Genomic DNA, 20299 nt, shown 5'->3' with positions numbered 1-20299 from the left:
AGGATGTTGGTGGGGCCTCTTCTGGAGTAGTGTGTCCACTTCTGGTCACCCTATTATAGGAAGAATATTAATAAGCTGGAGAGGGTTCAGAAAAGATTTTCCAGGATGTTGTCACAAAAGCGAGTCCACCACCTACTGGTTACCAGGGACAGTGCACTGAGGGCTTAATTACCATCTTAAAGCTCTCAGTTGATAGTGTGACAGAAAGGACATCCACTAGCTTCACCAAACTGATCGTTTGCCAGATTTCCATCTGCTAATCTCCCACCCAATTAGATGCCCATTAGTCACGCAACACTTCCTAGAGGAACGGCATTAAATTCTGCCCATTGCCTCTGCTCTCTCTCTGTGGCTGGGTACCAGGCCTTGAAGGGGACCGGATGACATTATTGATCCCAGGTAATGCGTACAAAGTACTGCAACGGTTTGCCATTTTGTTCTGCAGATATCAAACCAGGAACCTAGCATTTAAAGGATTTTACAAGTTGGTAATCTGTTTGGACACATTGTGACACACTTTCTTTGGTCATAAAATCCTGGAATTGGACTCAAACATGGGTCTTTTGGTTCATAACCACAGCACTTAAAAGACTAGGTCAGAGGCTAGGAATACTATAGCAAGTAACCTACCTCCTGACTCCCCAAAGCAACCCACTTAATTGGCACCACCTCCACAAACATCCACACACTCCACCATCAAGACTGCAGTGTATACTATCTACAAGATGCACACTACAGAAATTCAATAAAGATCTTTAGACAGCACCTTCCAAACCCATGACCACTTCCGTCCAGAAGGATAAGGGCAGCAGAAACATGGGAAGATCACCACCTGTAGCATGGTGGCTCAGTGGTTAGCACTGCTGCCTCACAGCACCAGGGACCCAGGTTTGATTCCACCCTCGGGCGACTGTCTGTGTGGAGTTTGCACATTCTTCCTGTGTCTGCACGGGTTTCCTCCGGGTGCTCCGGTTTCCTCCCACAGCCAAAGATGTGCAGGCGAGGTGGATTGGCCATGCCAAATTGCCCGTAGTGTTCAGGGATATGTAGATTAGGTGGGTTTTAGGGGATGGGTCTGGGTGGGATGCTCTGAGGGTCGGTGTGGATTTGTTGGGCCGAAGGGCCTGCTTCCACACTGTAGGGATTCTATGATCTATGTTGCCAGGAATGGAAGGCTTGTACGTTAAGGAGAGGTTCACTAGAGCATATGACATTGAAGGGTGACCTTATAGAGGTTTTTAAAATCATGAGGGGCATAGATAATGTGAATGGCAGGTATCTTTTCCCTCGGGTGGTGGATTTCATGACTAGGGGGCATAATTTTAAGGTGGGAGGAGAAAGATTTAAAAAGGACACATGTGGCAACCTTTTCAAAAATGAGAGTGGTTAGTGAACGGAATGAACTTCCAGAGGAAGTGGTGGATGCAGGTACAGTTACATTTAAACAACATTTGGATAAGTACATGAATAAGAAATGTTTGGAGGGATATGGGACAAGCACGAGCAGGTGGGACTACTTTAGTTTGGGACTATGGTCAGCACAGACTGGTTGGACTGAAGGATCTGTTTCCATACAGTAAGACTGTAAAAGTGTAATGTAAGAGTTAAAAAATTCTGTTGTATTTCATTGGAGTGGGCAATGATAAATGGCTGTGAGTTGAACCATCATGATGTTGGGAAACTTAAAGTGATAGAGAGTTGCAACACAGAAAGCGGTCATTCGGCGAGGTGCATTGCTTTGAACAAGTAGTTGTGATTGGTTGATCGGGCGTGATATTTGTAGCAGTGTAAACAGCAGGAAGTTAAATCTTACCCATTACCGTCCATTGTTTGTCTTGCACCAAAAACTATATATTCTATGCATGCAACCTTTCACAACCCTTCTCTTTTTCTTTCGCTCCTTCATTCCAACTCTATATTTTGTTATTCTTTCACAGGGTATGGCCATCACAGGCCAGGGCTAGCATTTTCTTGCTCATCTCTCATTGCCCTGGAGAAAGTGGAGGTGAGCTGCTTTACTTAATCACAGCAGTCGTTATGTTGCAGCCCCTAAATGATTGCATGTGACATTTGCAGTTCTGGTGTAAAACATCCACACTGACTTGACTGATTCTAGTTGTTTTTTTAAAGTTTTCACTCAGTAAGAAAGATGTGTGGAGAAATCTGTATTGACTGAGACCAGGAATCAAACCCAGGCAATGACAATAAGAGTGCCAAACCTAGTCACTAGAGCATAGGGAAGCTGCCTCTAAACTCTCACATTTGGCTTGTCCACACTACCTTTCCCGTTTCTATTTCCATTGTTCTCACCAGAGACAAGTTTCTCTGACAAAATGACATGTTTAAGTAGAACACAAGCAACTCCTTCAGCTAAATGACACCCATTGCTTTGAGCTGGAACGTGATACTGACACTTTCCTCCCTTAGGACAGTTCCTAAAACCCACAGTCTTTGCTCAAGTTTCTTCTCACTTTCCCAAGTATGTCTTGGTGTCATGCATTGTTATACGATGCCCTAAGAACCTTGAAATATTTCATGAGGCTGAAGGGGCTAAATAAATAGGAATTATTGTCAGACAGAAATAGAAAGACAAATCCCCTCTTGCAACTTTTCACACAAATCCTTTTTCTCTAACATTTCAATTTGAACCTGCACAACTAAAGTGACCGTTTCAGATTGTCAAAAAGGAACAAACGGGTTTAATAAGTTGAAAAGATGCAACACACTGTGATGAGCACAAAATTGAAGTAATGAATGTATATGCAAAGTATTAACACCTGTAACTGAGCTGGAGTTTAATATCACCAGCAGAAACAAACACTAACGTAAACAGTTCAGTCCTGGATGTGATTCATAGTAAAGTCCCACCACTGCCATTACTCATGGACTCGTTGGTGTCTCAGCAGGGCAGTCGAACAAGTGAATTTCTTGCCACACTCGGAGCAAGTGAACAGTCCCTCCCCAGTGTGAATGCGCTGGTGTATCAGCAGAGTGGACGACTGAGTGAATGCCTTCCCACAGACAGAGCAGGTGAACGGTCTCTCCCCGGTGTGAATTCGCTGGTGTTTAGTGAGGCCAGACAATTGCCTGAACTCGTTCCCGCAGTGAGAGCATCTGAATGGCTTCTCGTCAGAGTGAATACGCTGATGGCGCATCAAGTCACCAGAACATTTAAAGCATTTCCCACAGTTCGGGCACTTAAAAGGTCTCTCCCCAGTGTGGACACGCTGGTGTCTCAGCAGGGTAGACGACTCTGTAAATCCCTTTCCACACGTGGAGCAGGTGAATGGCCTTTCCCCAGTGTGAACTCGCTGGTGTTTCAGAAGATCCGATGATTGAGTGAATCGCTTCCCACAGTCTGAGCAAATGAACGGCCTCTCCTCGGTGTGACTGTGTTGATGCATTTCCAGCTCAGACAGGGATCTGAATCCCTTCCCACAGTCCCCGTACCTCTCTCCATTCTGACTGCATTTATGTTCTGACAGGCCAGGTGGTTGGCTGAAGCCTTGTCCACACATACAACACATGTATAGGTTCTCCCCGTCCATGTCCAAACTCCAGTGACCATAAAGTTATCATAAATGGGGTGAGGCTCTCAGAATCTGATTTATTGACTGGCTTCCAGTTCCTGGCTGCAAATCTTCTCCATCCAATACCCTGTGAAACCAATTTAAAACAGACAAAAGGAGTGAGAAGTAACATATACGAAAACAAGGAGAAGTAGTGAAATGGAGCTTAATGAATCTGGTAATTTGTGGGGCCAGCACTAAGCAAGAAATGATCAGGGATAATGCTGGAATGTCATACAAACTCAACTGGTTCATTATTGTCGCTCAGCAAAGAAAAACTGCTTCCTGGTCTTGACTGATAGAAGACTCTGGCCTCCAAATAAAGACAGAGATAGAAGGACAGAGGTGGGAGATACACGTGTGGAATTCCTTTTGCTACCTCTAGACATAACTATCCAGACACACTCCTGACCAACAAACAACATTCAAACTCGCTGTAAACATCAGGTCATTCAAAACTCTACAGCCCACATGTTTATTCACACCAAATCTCGTTCGCCCATCACCCGTGTTCACTAACTGGAAAAAAAACATTTTTGGGTCAAGACAATGAAAACTTTACAATTTCCATCCTTGTTCTCAAGTCCGTCATGATATTGTGCCTCCCAAACTCAGTAACCACCTCCAGAATCAGCTCTAGCCTCATTCTGTGAAGTCCTCTAGCCTCGAAAGCCTCCCAATCGCTGTAATCTCCTCCAGCCTCACAACCCTCCCTATCTCTTGGGTCTCCCTCAAACTGACAACCTCAGGATGTTTGCACTCCTCAAATTCTGGCTTCCTGTGCATTCCTGATTTCATCTGTACAAACTTTGGTAGCTGTGCATCTACCTTTCAAGACCATAATCTCAGAATTTCCTCCCTAACCCTCTGTCTCTCAACCTCACTTTTCAATTTTAGTGTCCCCCTTAACACCTATCAATTTGGCCAATGATTTGGTCATCTGCCTTAATGTTTCCTTTGGTGTCTTGGTGTCCACTGTTTTTCTGATATTTTTGTAAAACGTCCTGGGTTGTTCCCTTACAAAATGAAAATTGTTGCTGTTGATTTGGACATATATCATCATTCCTTCACCATCCCTGAGTGAATGATCTGTAGCTCCTTACTTAGCGGCATCATGGGAGAACCGTCACCGCACAGTGGTTCAAGAAGGTCAAACAACATCTTTGCCACTGCAAACTGGGGATTGATAATGACTGTTAGTCTGGTTAGTGATACCTAAACAATTGTCCTTGTATAGAGGCCAGAATCTTGTATCAGTCAAGACCAGGTAGCAGTTTCCCTTTGCTGAGCGACAGTAATGAACCAATTGAGTTAGTGTGACATCCCAGCATTATCTGAGATACCTGTTTTTATTATAAGAAAAGTCAATGCAAAATATATTCTACAGAAATACTTGTTCCTGAAGCTGGTAAGTCAGCAGCACACGGTCAAGGGATGGAAACATCAGTTAGACAAAGTCAGCAGAAGTAATAGTAAAATACTAAATGGAGGAGAAATGCACCCATTATTAGAGAGGAAAGTAAACAGGGTGATTAGGGTGGGAGGGCAGAGTTGAAACAAGAGCAGTGAGTGGACATGGATTCTGATCCACAGTAAAGGTGATACACAAGCCTCGGACCAAATGGAACCAGATAACAGAGTATGGCACTAGAAGCTCAAAATTGTAGACAAATTTTTTTTTTAAACACTCTCACGGTTTTAGTGTAAAATCTCTTGCTGGAGCCTGTAGCTGCAAAGATAACAGAAACACTGGAGGCAGAAAAATCTCACAGTTGAGGAAATCCCAGGGAATGGCTGATGTCACCATGCAATTGTCAATGCATGATGACATCATTACAGGAATAAAGCAAATCTGGGTCTGTGCAAACCAGAGATCACCACACATTGTGAAGGATGGGAGGCTGTGATTTTCTGGTAACTTCCGATAAAGCAGATAAAGAAAAGCAGTTCCCATTAGCGGACTGTAACAAGTTTATACGACTTGTACAATTTGGGCAAGAAGTGAAGCAAGAAAGAGAAATGCTGCAAGTGGTAATGACCTGGAACTCAATGCTTACACTAAAAGGCCGCCTGATACCCAGGTCCAGATAAATCGAGTGATTATATTAGACTTTTGATGTAACCTTTGGCATGCATTTCCTATCTGTACAGCTACTTGGAATACCCTGTAAAAACAAGTTGACAAAGTTATTCATTGAGAGTCCAGGACAGCAATCAGAAGAAACAAACATTTCTCTTGATTTCTATTTGCTGTCCCTTCCAACACTAACCCCCAACCCCCGCCAAGACAGCACCACCCACTCAAACTCCCTGTAATCTACACATTATTCTACATGTTATCCAACACTCTACTTCCGATTAGTGACTCTCACTAAATCTTGTTCACCCATCATCCTTGTACTCACAAACCTGCAATGTCAGAGTTTGTAGACTTGCTTGCTGAGCCAGTGTGCTTGATTGGAGATGTTTCGACACCCTGCTAGGCAACATCGTCAGTGTGCCTCCAGTGAAGTGTTGGTGTTCTGACCCGCTTGTTATTTATATCCCTCGGTTTGCTGGGATGGTTCTCACTGGTCTCAGTACACACAGACAAAGAAGGGCACAAATTCGACTGGGACAACACATCCATAATAGCACAAGCCAAACAGAGATATGCCAGGGAATTCCTGGAGGCCTGGCATTCCAACCAGAATTCCATCAACAAACACATTGAACTGGACCTGATATACAAACCACTGAAAAACAGAACTGGAAGTGATGCCAACCAGTCAAGCTAACCGAGGCATATAAATAACAAGCGGAACAGAACACCAACACTTCACCGGAGGTGCACTGACAATGTTACCTAGCAAGGTGACAAAACATCTTCAATCAAACACACCGGCTCAGTGAGCAAGTCTGCAACCTCATCCACAACCTGAGCTACAAATCTTTTCAAAAACTTTGACCTGCAAAGTTTCCTGGTTAGAACACAGTAATATTTTAAATTTCTCATCCCTGTTTTCCTTCCTGATTGTGATCATCTCTATCTCTGTAGTCTCCTCAAACCATAGGTCCTTAGATCTCTGCAAGTTATCTAATTCTGCTGTCAGGCCCTGGAGGTTTTAATCACTTCATTCAATTGGTTCCTTACTGTACACCAGGGTAGGGAAACTGCCACCTAGTCTGGACCGATACAAGACTCTGGCTTCCATACAAGGAGTGAGGCAGGGAGAGATGTAGGGAATACAGGCGGTTGATTCCTTTGTTACCTCTAGCCCTAACTATCCTGATGTACTCCTGGTTGGCCTCCCACATTCAACCTCCATGAAATCTTAAGGTCTTCCAAAGTTCTGCTGTTCCATGTGCTTACTCACACTAAGTCATGTTCAATCATAACCCCTATGCTTGCTAACTACAAATGTCTTCAATTTAAGAGGTTCAAACATTTGAAAATTCTCATCGTCACATTCCTTTATGGTTGCAATTCTCCTCATCTTGGTCATGTCTTTCTGTCTCTGAACTTTGAGATTTCTATACTGATCTAATTCTAGCATCATGAACATTCCTGATTTAAACAGATGCTCCAGCCTGAAACGTTGATTTCCCTGCTGCTTGGATACTATCTGACCTGCTGTGATTTTCCAGCTCCACATTTGTTAACTTTAGCTTCCAACTCCTGCAGTCCTTCCTGTCTCCAAATCGAAGTACAAATTGCATTAAATATAATTATAGCGAAACAAAGGGGCAAATTGTTCCCACTCATCAAAGGATTGGGAACCAGAGGGTACAGTCTTAACAAGGTTTGCAAATGAAGCAAATATGAGAGGAGAGCAAACAATTTCATACTGCAAATATTTAGAATATGGAATCCACTGTCGGGACATTTCTAGGATACAGATTCAACTGATGCATTCAAGATAATCTTAGATCATTACTTAAATAGAAACCACGTTCAGTGTTCAGCTTTGCGGGGTAAAGGTAGGACAATGACATTAAGTCATGAAGCTCATTCGAAAGCCAGTGCAGACATGATGGGCTGAATGACCTCCTTTGGCACTGTAGCAGTTCTGTGATTGTGAAATTGTTGTTGGTTTAAACGTTTCATGACCCCTCATCATCACTGGTTAAGCTGTACCTTTTTACCTGACAGCATTGTGGGAGCATCTTCAATCTGCGAACTGCAGTGATTCAGGAAGGACATCTCCGTAGCCACTGTGGATTGACAAAACATCTGTGGAGAAAGGGAAAAGAAAAGTTAATGAATTATGAACAGCATTGTGGTGAATGTATGCTCAGAACCGAAAGAGATGTAGTTTCCACCACAGGAAAAATAGTCTTAACTGTCAATGATGCTGTAGGTAACGTCGCTGGTAAGTTAGCAGCATAACATCGTCAGGGGAGGGACAATGGTGGAATCGTTTAGGAAAATAGACAAAGAAGTAACAGTAAAATACTAATGAGTTAAAATTATTAGAGACAAGAGGGAGTTAGGCACTGACAGAAAGGTGATCAGGGAGGGCACTAGTAGATGTGAACAATGGATTGACAATGATTGATACGACCACTGCGCATGCGTAATACTTCATATTGCCCCCTATAAATATGGTGACCGCGCAATTCGCCTGGTCCTGAGTGCCCCTAACAAAGATGGTGGATGGTAACCCGAGTCCCGGAGGCGTTCGGAGCCTTTGAGGTCCCGCAGTGTCGCCCCGCCCGTGCGAGCAAAGAGCAGTAGCTCCCCATTCGGGGCACTGTGCCTTTCGCAACGTGTTTATGTAATCACCTAGTCCCTCCACCCACAATTATTTGTTGGGTGCACGGGGACGAGTCTTTCAGAAAAAAAGTTCCCGCTCAAAGGTGCCATGTGACTGTGGGAGGCCCCACACCAATGGATCGAACGGTCCTCCAACCAATGGGAGTGAAGGAGGGGCGGGGTCAGTGGAAGGACATGTGGTGACGCTGACTGTCTCTGACTAATTGCGGGAGGTGAGAGAAACGGTTAAGGGTGTAGAAGTAGTAGCGGAGGGTGGGAGGGAAGTTATGGATCCGAAAATTCCGCAAACGTCGGATTTACCCTCCCCACCCGAATTAGGAAGCTCCCGCGTTTGCAGCAAACGGAAAACGGTTGTAGGCATCAGGCCGTGATAGGCCCGGGTTGCCGCCGCCATCTTTATTGGGGGAAATGGTTGACGGGAGGCATATGCGAACGCCATCTTTATTGGGGGTAAGTTTCGGAGGAACCCGTTCACCGCTGCTGCGTGTATTTTGGTGTCATAGCGGTATACCGCCCAGAAGCAGGTCCTGCGGCTAAACTGGTCCGTGTCGACCAGGTTTCCTAAACTGATCTGGTCTACCTTGACTGTGTTTGGCCCATATTCCTTTGAACCTTTCCGACTCATATCCCTGTCCAAATGCCTTTTAATTGTTGTAATCGCCTCCACCACTTCCTCTAGCAGCTCGTTCAATACACGCATCACCCTCTGTAGAAAAAGTTGCCCCTGAGGCCTCTTTTAAATCTTTCCCTCTCACCTTAAACCTGTGTCCTCTAGTTTTGGACCCCCCTACCCTGGGGAAAAGACCTTAGGTATTGACCATTTATATGCCCCTCATGATTTTATAAACCACTACAAGGTCAAACCTATGCTTCAGGGGGAAAAGGTCACAACCTATTCAGCCTCTCCTTATAACTAAAACCTTCCAGGCTTGGTAACATCCTTTTAAACCCTTTCTAGTTTAATGACATCCTTCCTATAGCAGGATGAGCACATGGTACACAGTACCTAGCAGGGTGACAAAACGTCTGCAACGCCAGCTCGGCGAGCGAGTCTACAGCCTGGTACACAGTACTCCAAATGTGACCATATTGATTTCTTATAAGCTGTAACATGACATCCCAGTTCCTGTGCTCGAACTGATGAAGGCAAGTGTGCCACATGCCTTCACCACCCTGTCCACCTGTGATGCCACTTTCAAGGAACTGTGTACCTGCACCCCTAGGTCTCTCTGTTCGACAACACTCCCCAGGGCCCTACCGTTAACTTTATATCCTCCCCTGGTTTATATTACGGAAATGCAACATCTTCCCTTTAGCTAACTTAAACTTCATCTGTCATTCTTCGGCACATTGGCCCAGTTAATCAACATCTTGTTGTACTCTTAGATAACCTTCTTCACTGTCCACTATACCACCAAATTTGGTGTCATCAACAAACTCACCATGCATCCTATATGCTCATCCAAATTATTTAGAGAAATGACAAACAAGAGCGGACGCACGCTGCTAGTCACAGACCTCCAATCTGAGAAACAACTGTTCATCCTTACAGGGATCCAATGAGACTAATTGGATACAAAATTGGCTTGAAAGGTAGCAGTCAGAGGGTAGTAGTAGCAGTGGAGGAATTTTTTTTTTTCAAACTGAAAGCCTGTGACCAGTGCTGAATCCACTTTTAGTCATTTATATGTGATTTGGATGTGAATATAGGAGGTATGGTTAGTAAGTTTGCAGATGACATCAAAACAGATGGTGTAGTGGACAATGAAGAACATTAGGGTGGCACGGTGTCTCAGTGGTTAGCACTGCTGCCTCACAGCACCAGGGACCCGGGTTCAATTCCAGCCTTGAGCGACTGTCTTTGTGGAGTTTGCACATTCTCCCCATGTCTGCGTGGGTTTCCTCCAGGTGCTCCAGTTTCCTCCCACAGTCCAAAGATTTGCAGGCTACGTGGATTGGCCATACCAAATTGTCCGTAGTGTTCAGGGATGTGTAGGTTAGTTGGGTTATAGGGGGATGGGTGTGGGTGGTTGCTCTGAGGGTTGGTGTGGACTTGTTGGGCCAAAGGACCTGTTTCCACACTGTAGGGATTCTATATATCATATTCTATATATAGTACAACGGGACCTTGATCAGATGGGTCAATGGGCGGAGGAGTGGCTGTTGGAGTTTAATTTCGATAAATGTAAGGTATTACATTTTGGTAAAGCAAGCCAGGACCAGACTTGTACAGTAAATGATAGGGCCCTGGGGAATGATGCCAAGCAAGTAGACCTAAGGGTGCAAATGCATAGTTCCTTGAAAGTGGAGTCTTAGGTATTGCCTTCATTGGTCAGTACATTGAGTATAGGAGTTGCGATGTCATGTTGTCGTTGTACAAGGCAATGGTGAAGCCATTTTTGGAATATTGCATACAATTCTGGTGATCCTCCTATAGGAAAGTTGGTGTTAAACTTGAGAGGGTGCAAAAAATATTTGTAAGGATGTTACTGGGACTGGAAGGTTTGAGCTATAGGGAGAGGCTGAATAAACTGGGGCTTTTTTCCCCTGGAATGGTGACCTTGTAGAAATTCATGAAGTCATGAGGCATGGATAGGGTGAATAACCAAAACTTTTTTCCAGTGTGGGTGAGTCCAAAACTAGAGAATATAAGTTTAAGTGAAAAGATTTAAAAAGAACCCAAGGGGTAACTTTTTCATGCAGAGGATGGTGCGTGTATGGAACAATCTGCCAGAGGAAGTGGAGGAGGCAGGTACAATCACAACGTTTAAAAGGCAATTGGATGGGTATATGAATAGAAAGAGTTTCGATGGGATATGGGCCAAAAAGCTGGCAAATGGGACTGTCAGATTGTGTTGGCATGGTTGAGTTGGACCAAAGTGCTTGTTTCTATGCTGTATGATTCTATAACCTCCCCCTGTCTTCTGCTGTCAAGCCAATTTTGTATCGATTTGGCTAGCTCTCCTTGGGATCCCATGTAATATAGCCTTGCTAACTAGTCTACCATGTGGTATGCAGTTGAAGGCATATTACAGACAGGAAGCTGAAAAGAAACCTCACACGAAGATCTGTCAGATGCACTCGGTTCACAAGAACATGAATATCACATCTGCCTTTGACCATGGAGAGAAAAAGATTAGTCTTTTCTTTCTCGCTCTCGCTCTCTCGTAACCCCAACGGAGAAAGAACAGTTGGTACTGACGTTAGAGGGAGCACAGAGCAGATTGACCTAAATGATACCTCAACTCCAGGGGTTAACTTATCAGAGCAGGGTGAATGAAACATCAGAGATTCAGTATAGTACTAAAAGAGGCAGTTTCAAGTGTAATTTGTTGCCGTTCTTTCAAGACATACCTTGTTCTATAGATAGAGGGGAACGAGTAGATATACTTAGAAGATTGGCTGGCAAACAGAAACCATGGAGTAGGAATAAAAGGTCTTTTTCCGACTGGTAGGATATCATGAGTGGGTCAGTGCTGGAGCCTCAACTGTTTACAATTTCTATAAATGACGTGGATAAAAGGACTGAAGGTATGGTGGTTAAATTTACTATGACACAAAGATAGGTAGAAAAGGGAGTCACGAAGAGGATATAAGGAACCTACAAAGGTTAAGTGAGTGAGCAAAGATCTGGCAAATGGAGTGTAAGCTGGACAAGTGTGAAATTGTCCTTTTTTTGGCAGGAAGAACAAACAAAACTAATGGTGAGAGGTTGTGGAGATCTGAGTATCCAAATGCGGGAATCACAGGTTAGTTGGTGGGTATAACCAGCAGTCAGCTAAAGATAAGGTTATTATTCTTCAGTTGTGCAGAGCATTTGTGAGACTGCATCTGGAACACTGTGTACTGTCTTGGTCTTTGTACATATGGACGGATACAACATAGAACAGTACAGTACAGCACAGTACAGGCCCTTCGGCCCACCATGTTGTGCCGAACTTTTACACCAATCCTAAAGTCTATCTAACCTCCACCCCTACCTTATACTATCATCCATATGCCTATCTAATAGCAGCTTAAATGCCCCTAATGAGGCCGACTCCGCTACCCTCTCCGGCAATGCATTCCACGCCCCTACTACTCTCTGAGTAAAGAACCTACCTCTGACGTCTCCCCTATATCTACCTCCACTCACTTTAAAACTATGCCCCCTCGTACTAGCTACCTCCACCCTAGGAAAAAGTCTCTGGCTGTCTACTCTATCTATACCTCTGATCGTTTTGTACACCTGTATCAAGTCACCTCTCATCCTTCGTCGTTCTAAAGAGAAAAGCCCTAACGCTCTCAACCTTTCCTCGTAAGATCTTCCCTCCATTCCAGGCAACATCCTGGTAAATCTTCTCTGCACCTTTTCCAACGCCTCCACATCTTTCCTGTAATGAGGCGACCAGAACTGGACACAATACTCCAGATGTGGCTGAACCAGGCTTTTGTTTAGCTGGAGCATAACTTCACGGCTCTTGAACTCGATCCCCCTATTAATGAAAGCTAACACACCATATGCCTTCTTAACAACTCTACCCACCTGGGTGGCAGAACATGAACCCCAAGATCCCTCTGCTCCTCCACACTGCCAAGAATCTTTCCGTTAGCCCTGTATTCTGCTTTCAAGTTTGTCCTTCCAAAATGAATCACCTCACACTTTTCAGGGTTAAACTCCATCTGCCACTTCTCAGCCCAGCTCTGCATCCTATCAATGTCCCTTTGTAACCTAGAACAGCCCTCCGCACTGTCCACAACGTGACCCACCTTCGTATCGTCCGCGAACTTACTAATCCACCCTTCCACTCCTTCGTCCAAATCATTTACAAAAATCACAAATAGAAGAGGACACGGGACAGATCCTCTTGGTACACCACTCGTAACTGAGCACCATGTTGAATATTTTCCGTCCACGACCACCCTTTGTCTTCTAAGGGTCAGCCAATTCTGAATCCAATCTGCCACATTACCCCCTATCTCATGCCTCCTTACCTTCTGCATGAGCCTACCATGGGGAATCTTGTCAAATGCCTTACTTAAATCCATGTATACCACATCCACTGCTCTACCTTCATCCACGTAAACGTCTGTTTGTTAACTGGTTGTTAACACTTTGGAAGCAGTTCAGAGAAGGTTTACTAGACTAATACCTCGGGTTGCCTTGAGGAAAGGCTGGACAGTCTAAGCCTGTATGTACAGCCTTCTGAACGGTCAGAGGTGACTTAATTAAAACATAAAATCCTGAGGGAACTTGACTGTGCAGAGGTCAACAGGGTATTGCCTCTGTCTGAGAATCTAGAGCTCAGAGTCAGTTTACAAATAAGAGGTCTCACCAAGCTAAGGAGAGAGAAGAGGAAACTTTTTTTTTTCTGTCACATGGGGTTGAGAGTTCTTGGAATTCCCTTTTCTCAAAAAGTAGTTGATGTAGACTCTTTCGCCTGTTTTGATTACTGAGGGAATGAAAGATTGAGGGCTATGCAGACTTGAAGTTAAAATCAGATCGGCTATGATCATGCATTAACTCTGTTTCTCTCACCACTGATTCTACCAAATTATGCATCGTTCTTCCAACAGTTCCTCCTTTTAAACTCATTTGCTGGATATATTCTAAAAGATTAGAAGGTGATTTGATCAAAAATTTAACAATGTTACTTGAAATTGGTATGGTTGATAGATAGGAACTATTTCCACTGTTTGGAGGGATCTGGGATAAGAGGACCGGGACTAAAAACTTAAAGGAGTGAATGAGGAAATAGTTCTTCAGGTAAACACTCCTGTTGAGCTTGTGCAGGAGGCTGAGCACAGGGAGGTGGGAGTGGGACAGAGTTTAAAAGGGCAGCTGACTGGGAGCTTAAGGTCCAGCTTACGGACTGAATGGAGGGCTTTTCACAAAGTGATCGCCCAATCACTGTTTGCTGTCTCTTGACGTAGAGCGCACCAAATTGTGAGCAGTGAATGCAAGAATTGTATATTGAAAGAAGTAAACTTAAATCACTTTTTGGATTCAACTTTGAAAACCTTGAGCAATCTGGAGAAAGACACTTTCTCGCCTTGCCTCTTCAAATAAAGTAAATCAAGCTGTTTGACAAAGTTGAATTTCTTTTCAGAAAGAAACCCCAACTGGCAAAGTGAACATTGTTCGGTTCTGGATGTGATTAACAGCAAAAGCCAACTGCTACAGTCACTGGTGAACTTGCTGGTGTCTCAGCAGTGGCGCATTGATTTAAATCCCTTCTGATACACAGACCCAGTGATTGGTCTCGCTCCAGTGTGAACTCGCGTGTGTATGTCTTGGAAGTAATTGTCTCTGTCTCTGTCTCTGGCTTCCCCTGCTCCCCCCCACCTCGATGCACTAGTTGCCCTTGCCTTTCCAGGTGGTGAGCTTGAGAATTTCATTAGAGGTAGAGATGTGGGACCAGGGGTAGGTCTTTCAGCCCCCTTGAGCCTTCTCCACCATTCAACGAGATCATGGCCAATCTGTGGCCTAACCCCATATACCTGCCTTTCGCCCATATCTCTGAATATCTTTTCTTAACAAAAAAACTTCTAAAGTGAAAGGCAGGAAGTTTAGAGGAGCTTTGTAGGGGGGGAACAAAGAATGAACTCAGAGGGTCAACATAGCGTGGAGCTGGAGGAACACAGCAGGTCAGGCAGCATCAGAGGAACAGGAGAGTCGATGCCGATGTATTCCTGATGCTGCCTGGCCTGCTGTGTTCCTCCAGCTCCACACTATGTTGACTCTGACTCCAGCATCTACAGTTCGTGCTATCTGAGTAACTGGATTAACAGTCCAGTGATAACACCACTGGGCCATCTCCTCCCTGGTATCCCAACTGCAAATCCTTCCATTCCAATACCCCTGTTAAATAAATTTTAAATAGGAATAAGAACAATGAGTGAGAATCCATAAAACATACAGAGGTAGTGAAATTGAGCTGGATGAGTCTGGTAGTTTGTGAGACTGACACTAGGAAAATGTGAACAACAAGGCTGCTGGGTTGTTGTAAAAACACATAGGTTCCCCTTCCACATGGGCATTTCTGAACAATATCAACCAGTCTGGACCTACACAAGATTCTGACCTCAATGGGAGGAGAGAGAGAGAGAGAGAGAGAAAGTATGATAGTCATTGAGAGAGCGATGGCCAGGAATAAAGGTGATAGAGTTGCAGATGGATGAAGCCTATTTAAGTTGAGTTCTCTAGGGGTTCTTCCAGCACGTACAGTCACCCGAAATCTTTTCCATGGACAAGCCCATTCTCTGCTACATTCAGATGCCGATGATATTTCAGCCCTGATAGATCAAGGGACTCAGTTTTGCATGTGATGTTGAGTTTTCGATCTTCCCCTTCCAGAATCCCACAAGCGTATGAAATCATAACGTCAATCCAGACCAGAAAATCAGAAGAAACAAACATTTCTCTTGGTTTGAGATGGTTTTATGCAAATCCTCCCTACCTGGCCTCACTGAAGGAAGGGTGTACATGGGCTCCTTTGTAATTTGTCCCATGTAAGCATGGTGGTTAGCGCATGTGTTGAGTGGAATATTGCCTCCTTAAAGATGGCAGTTGTAACCTGGGCCCGAGCAGAGTGGGAAATCCAGTAATTCTGACTTTTTTTGCTGCAAGGTGAAACTATTTGTTCCCTAACAGGCGTCTGTGGACTTCCCTGTATATTTAAGCTTTCTGGCCCAACGCACTGATTATATTCCTTCCCTAATGACCTACTCTATTATTGTGCTGAAGTCCCCATTTCCTTTCCCACTCCAGGTGGCTCCATTCTCAGTCTGGGGCACAGAGCGTGCTTGTGTCGCTCCACTACAATGCGTGGGGAATGTTCAGGGCACATTCTCTCCCTTCTGAAGATGCTGGATAAATATTCAACCATGGAATTGAGCTCAGATTGGACAGAAAATTTTTAGGGTATTTTTTTCGTTCTGAATTCTGTTTATAATTATAGAGCCAAGATTAAAACGAATGAATTAGTTGACACAGGATACAAGATACACCAGCCTTCTAACCAAAGTTCTCCCCTGGGTGTAAAGAACATCTGAACAAACTTGTTTGATATTTTCTATTCAACCTGTTCCCAGATTTTTTTATTACATACTTCTGGAGCATGAGAGACTTGAACTCTGGGGCTCAGAGGTTGGGAAACCAGCTCAAGAACCACGACCTAAAATGTGAACCCACTGGACTGTCAGCAGGTGGATGAACTTTCGTAGAATCACAGAATCAGTACAGAGCAGAAAGACTGTTCATCCCATCGAGTTTGCACTGACCCTCTGAAGAGCACTGCACCCAAACGCACCTATGTTTACCATGGCTAGCCCCCACTTAACTTGCACATCCCTGGACACTATTAGGCAATTTTTAGTATGGCTAATCCACCCAACGTGCACACCTTTCGACTGTAGGAGGAAACGGGAACATTCGTGTAAACCTATGCAGACGCGGGGAGATTGTGCAAACTCCACAGAGACTATCCCAATAAGGCTGGATTCTAAGATAGTAGGAACTGCAGATGCTGGAGAATCCGAGACAACAAGGTGCAGGGCTGGATGAACACAGCAGGCCAAGCAGCATCATAGGAGCAGAGAGGCTGACGTTTCGGGCCTAGACCCTTCATCAGAAAAGGGGGAGGGGAAGGGGGTTTTGAAATAAATAGGGAGAGAGTGGGAGGCGGATAGAGGAGAGATTACGAGAGAGTTGCAGTGGGAGAGAGATCCCTTGAGGTTTGTCCGGAGGGAGGAGGGTAACTTCTTCAGGTTAGGCATCCTTAGAAGAGGCTTCGCAGTGGGGTTAAAATCGAATCAGAGATAGTAGGAACTCTATCTATCTCCTCTATCCCTCTTCTATCCGCCTCCCACTCTCTCCCTATTTATTTCAAAACCCCCTTCCCCTCCCCCTTTTCTGATGAAGGGTCTAGGCCCGAAACGTCAGCCTCTCTGCTCCTATGATGCTGCTTGGCCTGCTGTGTTCATCCAGCCCTGCACCTTGTTGTCTCGGATTCTCCAGCATCTGCAGTTCCTACTATCTCGGATGGAAATGTAGATGGGTGCATTAGTAAATTTGCAGATGATATAAAGATCAGTGGAGTTGTAGATAGTGTAGAAGGTTGTCACAGAATACGGTGGGATATAGAAACAGTTGCAGATGTGGATGGAGAAATGGCAGGTGGAGTTTAATCTGGGCAAGTGTGAGGTGTTACAGTTTGGGGTATCAAATGTTAAGGGAAAATAAACCGATAATGGCAGGACAGTCAACAGCATTGATTTACAGAGGGATCTTGAGGTCCTAGTCCGTAACATCCTGAAAGTAGCCATACGTGTAGATAGGGTGGTAAAGAAGGCATATGGCATGCTTGCCTTTATTCGTTTGGGTATTGAGTACAAGAGTCAGGAAGTGATATTGCAGCCTTATAAAACTTTGGTTAGGCCACACTTAGAATATTGCATTCAATTCTGTTTGCCTAGTTACAGGAAGGATATGGAGGCTTTGGAGAGGGTGCAGAAGAGGTTTACCACGATGCTGCCTGGATTAGAGACTATGAACTATAAGGAGAGGCTGGACAAACTAGGGTTGTATTCTCTGGAGTGGCAGAGGCTGAGGGGAGACCTCAGAAGTTTATAAAATTATGAGAGGCATAAATGGGGTTGACAGGTGGTGAACTGTCCTCATGAGTTTGCGCTTCAGTTTCCGATGTTAAACCGTTCTATCAAAGGGTTACCCATTCTCAGCATTCTCCATTTACACAAAATTATATGCCGTAAATCAGAAATAAAAATCAAAAATTCTGGAATACTCAGCACATCTGCCAGAGTCCATGTGTAAACAAACACTACGTATATTGCAGAACTTCACTGTCACTGCACAGACAAGTAATCAGTCTGTTTCTAAATCCATAAATGCCACCAAGCATGCTGCTTAATTGCAACGTTTTCCGTTTAAATTTGGTTAAAGCAGTTTCTTCTGAATTGCACATCAGTTTTATTGCTGATTAGCTTTGTACACCCGTAAGTAGAAATATCATCTACATGTCTATTCTGTCAGAGCCTTTTGGTGGAGATGTTGAATACCAGACTGTGTGGCTGTGGCACTAATGAAGTCAGCTGTACCGCCTCGTGTTCCCTCTCTTTTCAGGGTGGATGCTGAAAGGATATTGACCCTCATGGAAGAGACTAAAACTAGGAATGCAATTTAATTGTAAGTGGCCTTCCATTTAATAGAAGGATGAAGTGATTTCTCCTCTCAAAGTCACAAGTATTGAGAACTCTGTTGTCCAGAATGTGGAGAAGACAGAGTCATTGAATTTGTTTTTAAGGCAACCATAGAAATGTTATGGCACAGAAAGAAGCCACGAGCTCCATCTCGTCTGCGCTGATCAAAAAACTAATTCCACATTATAGCATCTGCTCGATTGCCTTGCAGTTTACAGTGCTCCGTCCAGGTGCAGAGCCAGGTAACTTTTGAATGTACAGAGGGTTTCTGTCACCAATATCAAACCAGGTAGTGAATTCCACACATGCCCAGTCCTCTGGGTGAAAAGGTTGTTCTTCATGTCACCTCTAATCTTCTATGAATCACCTCAAATCAGAGGCCTTTGATCTCCTATTGGGGAAACAGTTACCTGAGAGATCCTTGTTATTGGTCAAGGAGAGAACCAGAATCCAAATACGACAAGAGACAACTAATTAGTAAAGATCACGTGGAATTCAGGGTGAGCTTGCCAGTTGGGTACAAAATTGGCAGTATGGTATGAGACAGAAGGTAGTAATGGAGGGTTGTTTTTCAGACTGGAAGCCTGTGACCAGTGATGTACCACAGGGATCGGTACTGGGTCCACTTTTGTTTATCATTTATATAAATGATTTGGATGAGAATACAGGAGGCACGGTTCATAAGTTTGCAGATGACTCCAAAATTGGTGGTATAGTGGGCAGTGAAGAAGGTTTTTTTAAAATTACAAAGAGATCTTGATTAGATGGGCCAATGAGTGGCAGTGGAGTTTAAATTAGATAAATGTGAATTGCTGCATTTTGGACAAGCAAATCAGGGCAGGACTTATACACTTAATGGTAAAGTCCTGGGGAGTTTTGCTGAACAAAGACCTTGGGGTGCAGGTTCATAGTTCCTTCAAAGTGGAATCCCAGATAGACAGGATAGTGAAGAAGGCATTTGGTATGCTTGCCTTTATTGGTCAGTGCATTGAGTAGAGGAGTTGGGAGGTCATGTTGCAGCTGTACAGGACATTGGTCAGGCCACTTTTGGAATAGTGTGTGCAATTCTGGTCTCCCTGCTATAGGAAGGAAGTTGTGAAACTTGAAAGGGTTCAGCAAAGATTTACAAGGATGTTGCTAGGGTTGGAGCTATCAGGAGAGGCTGAATAGGCTGGGGATATTTTCCCTGGAGCTTAAGAGGCTGAGGGGTGACCTTTATAGAGGTTTACAAAATCATGAGGGGCATGGATAGGGTAAATAGACGAGGTCTTGTGCCTGGTGTGGGGGAATCAAAAACTGGATGGCATAGTTTTAAGGTGAGAGGGGAAAGGTTTAAAAGGGACCTAAGGGGCAACTTTTTCACAATGTAGTGCGTGTGTGGAATAAGCTGCCAGAGGAAATGGTAGAGGCTAGTACAATTACAACATTTAAAAGGCATTTGGATGTGTATACGAATGGAAAGGTTAAGAGGGATGTGGTCAAAATGCTGGCAGATGGGACTAGATTTGTTTTGGATATTTGGTTGGCACGGATGAGTTGGATCAAGGGGTCTGTTTCCATGCTGTACAGCTCTGTGACTCTATGACTTGTACAATTAATGGTAGGGCCCTGGGTAATGTTGAAGAACAGAGAGACCGAGGTGTTCAGGTACATAATTCTTCGAAATTTGCATCACAGGTAGACGGGATGATTAAGAAGGTGTTTAGCACGCTTGCCTTCGTTGCTCAGACCTTTGACTGTAGGAGTTGGGACGTCGTGTTGAGGTTGTGCAGGA

The 20299-nt window shown here is 44.2% G+C and overlaps 2 protein-coding genes across 2 annotated transcripts in view; one reads left to right on the top strand and one right to left on the bottom strand.

Annotated features, from left to right (window-relative positions):
• The window catches only part of LOC109931411 (zinc finger protein 345-like), a 56109-nt gene extending 48001 nt beyond the window's left edge, over positions 1-8108 (bottom strand). The window contains exons 1-4 of the mRNA XM_048619395.1: positions 7893-8108; positions 7695-7782; positions 5627-5734; positions 2881-3657 (exon numbers count right to left, since the gene is read on the bottom strand). Coding sequence (XP_048475352.1) covers positions 2881-3548 — 668 coding nt within the window. The 5' untranslated portion in view covers positions 3549-3657; positions 5627-5734; positions 7695-7782; positions 7893-8108. The remainder of the gene's footprint in view (positions 1-2880; positions 3658-5626; positions 5735-7694; positions 7783-7892) is intronic.
• LOC125487529 (gastrula zinc finger protein XlCGF49.1-like) overlaps positions 7907-20299 on the top strand; it is a 32860-nt gene continuing 20467 nt past the window's right edge. The window contains exons 1-2 of the mRNA XM_048619205.1: positions 7907-7921; positions 12009-12074. The gene's annotated coding sequence lies outside the window, so the exon portion shown is untranslated. The remainder of the gene's footprint in view (positions 7922-12008; positions 12075-20299) is intronic.

The sequence above is a fragment of the Rhincodon typus genome, chromosome 42 (assembly GCF_021869965.1).
Source record: "Rhincodon typus isolate 14 chromosome 42, sRhiTyp1.1, whole genome shotgun sequence".
In the NCBI taxonomy this organism is placed as follows: domain Eukaryota; kingdom Metazoa; phylum Chordata; class Chondrichthyes; order Orectolobiformes; family Rhincodontidae; genus Rhincodon; species Rhincodon typus.
This window is presented reverse-complemented; position numbering and strand designations above follow the sequence as displayed.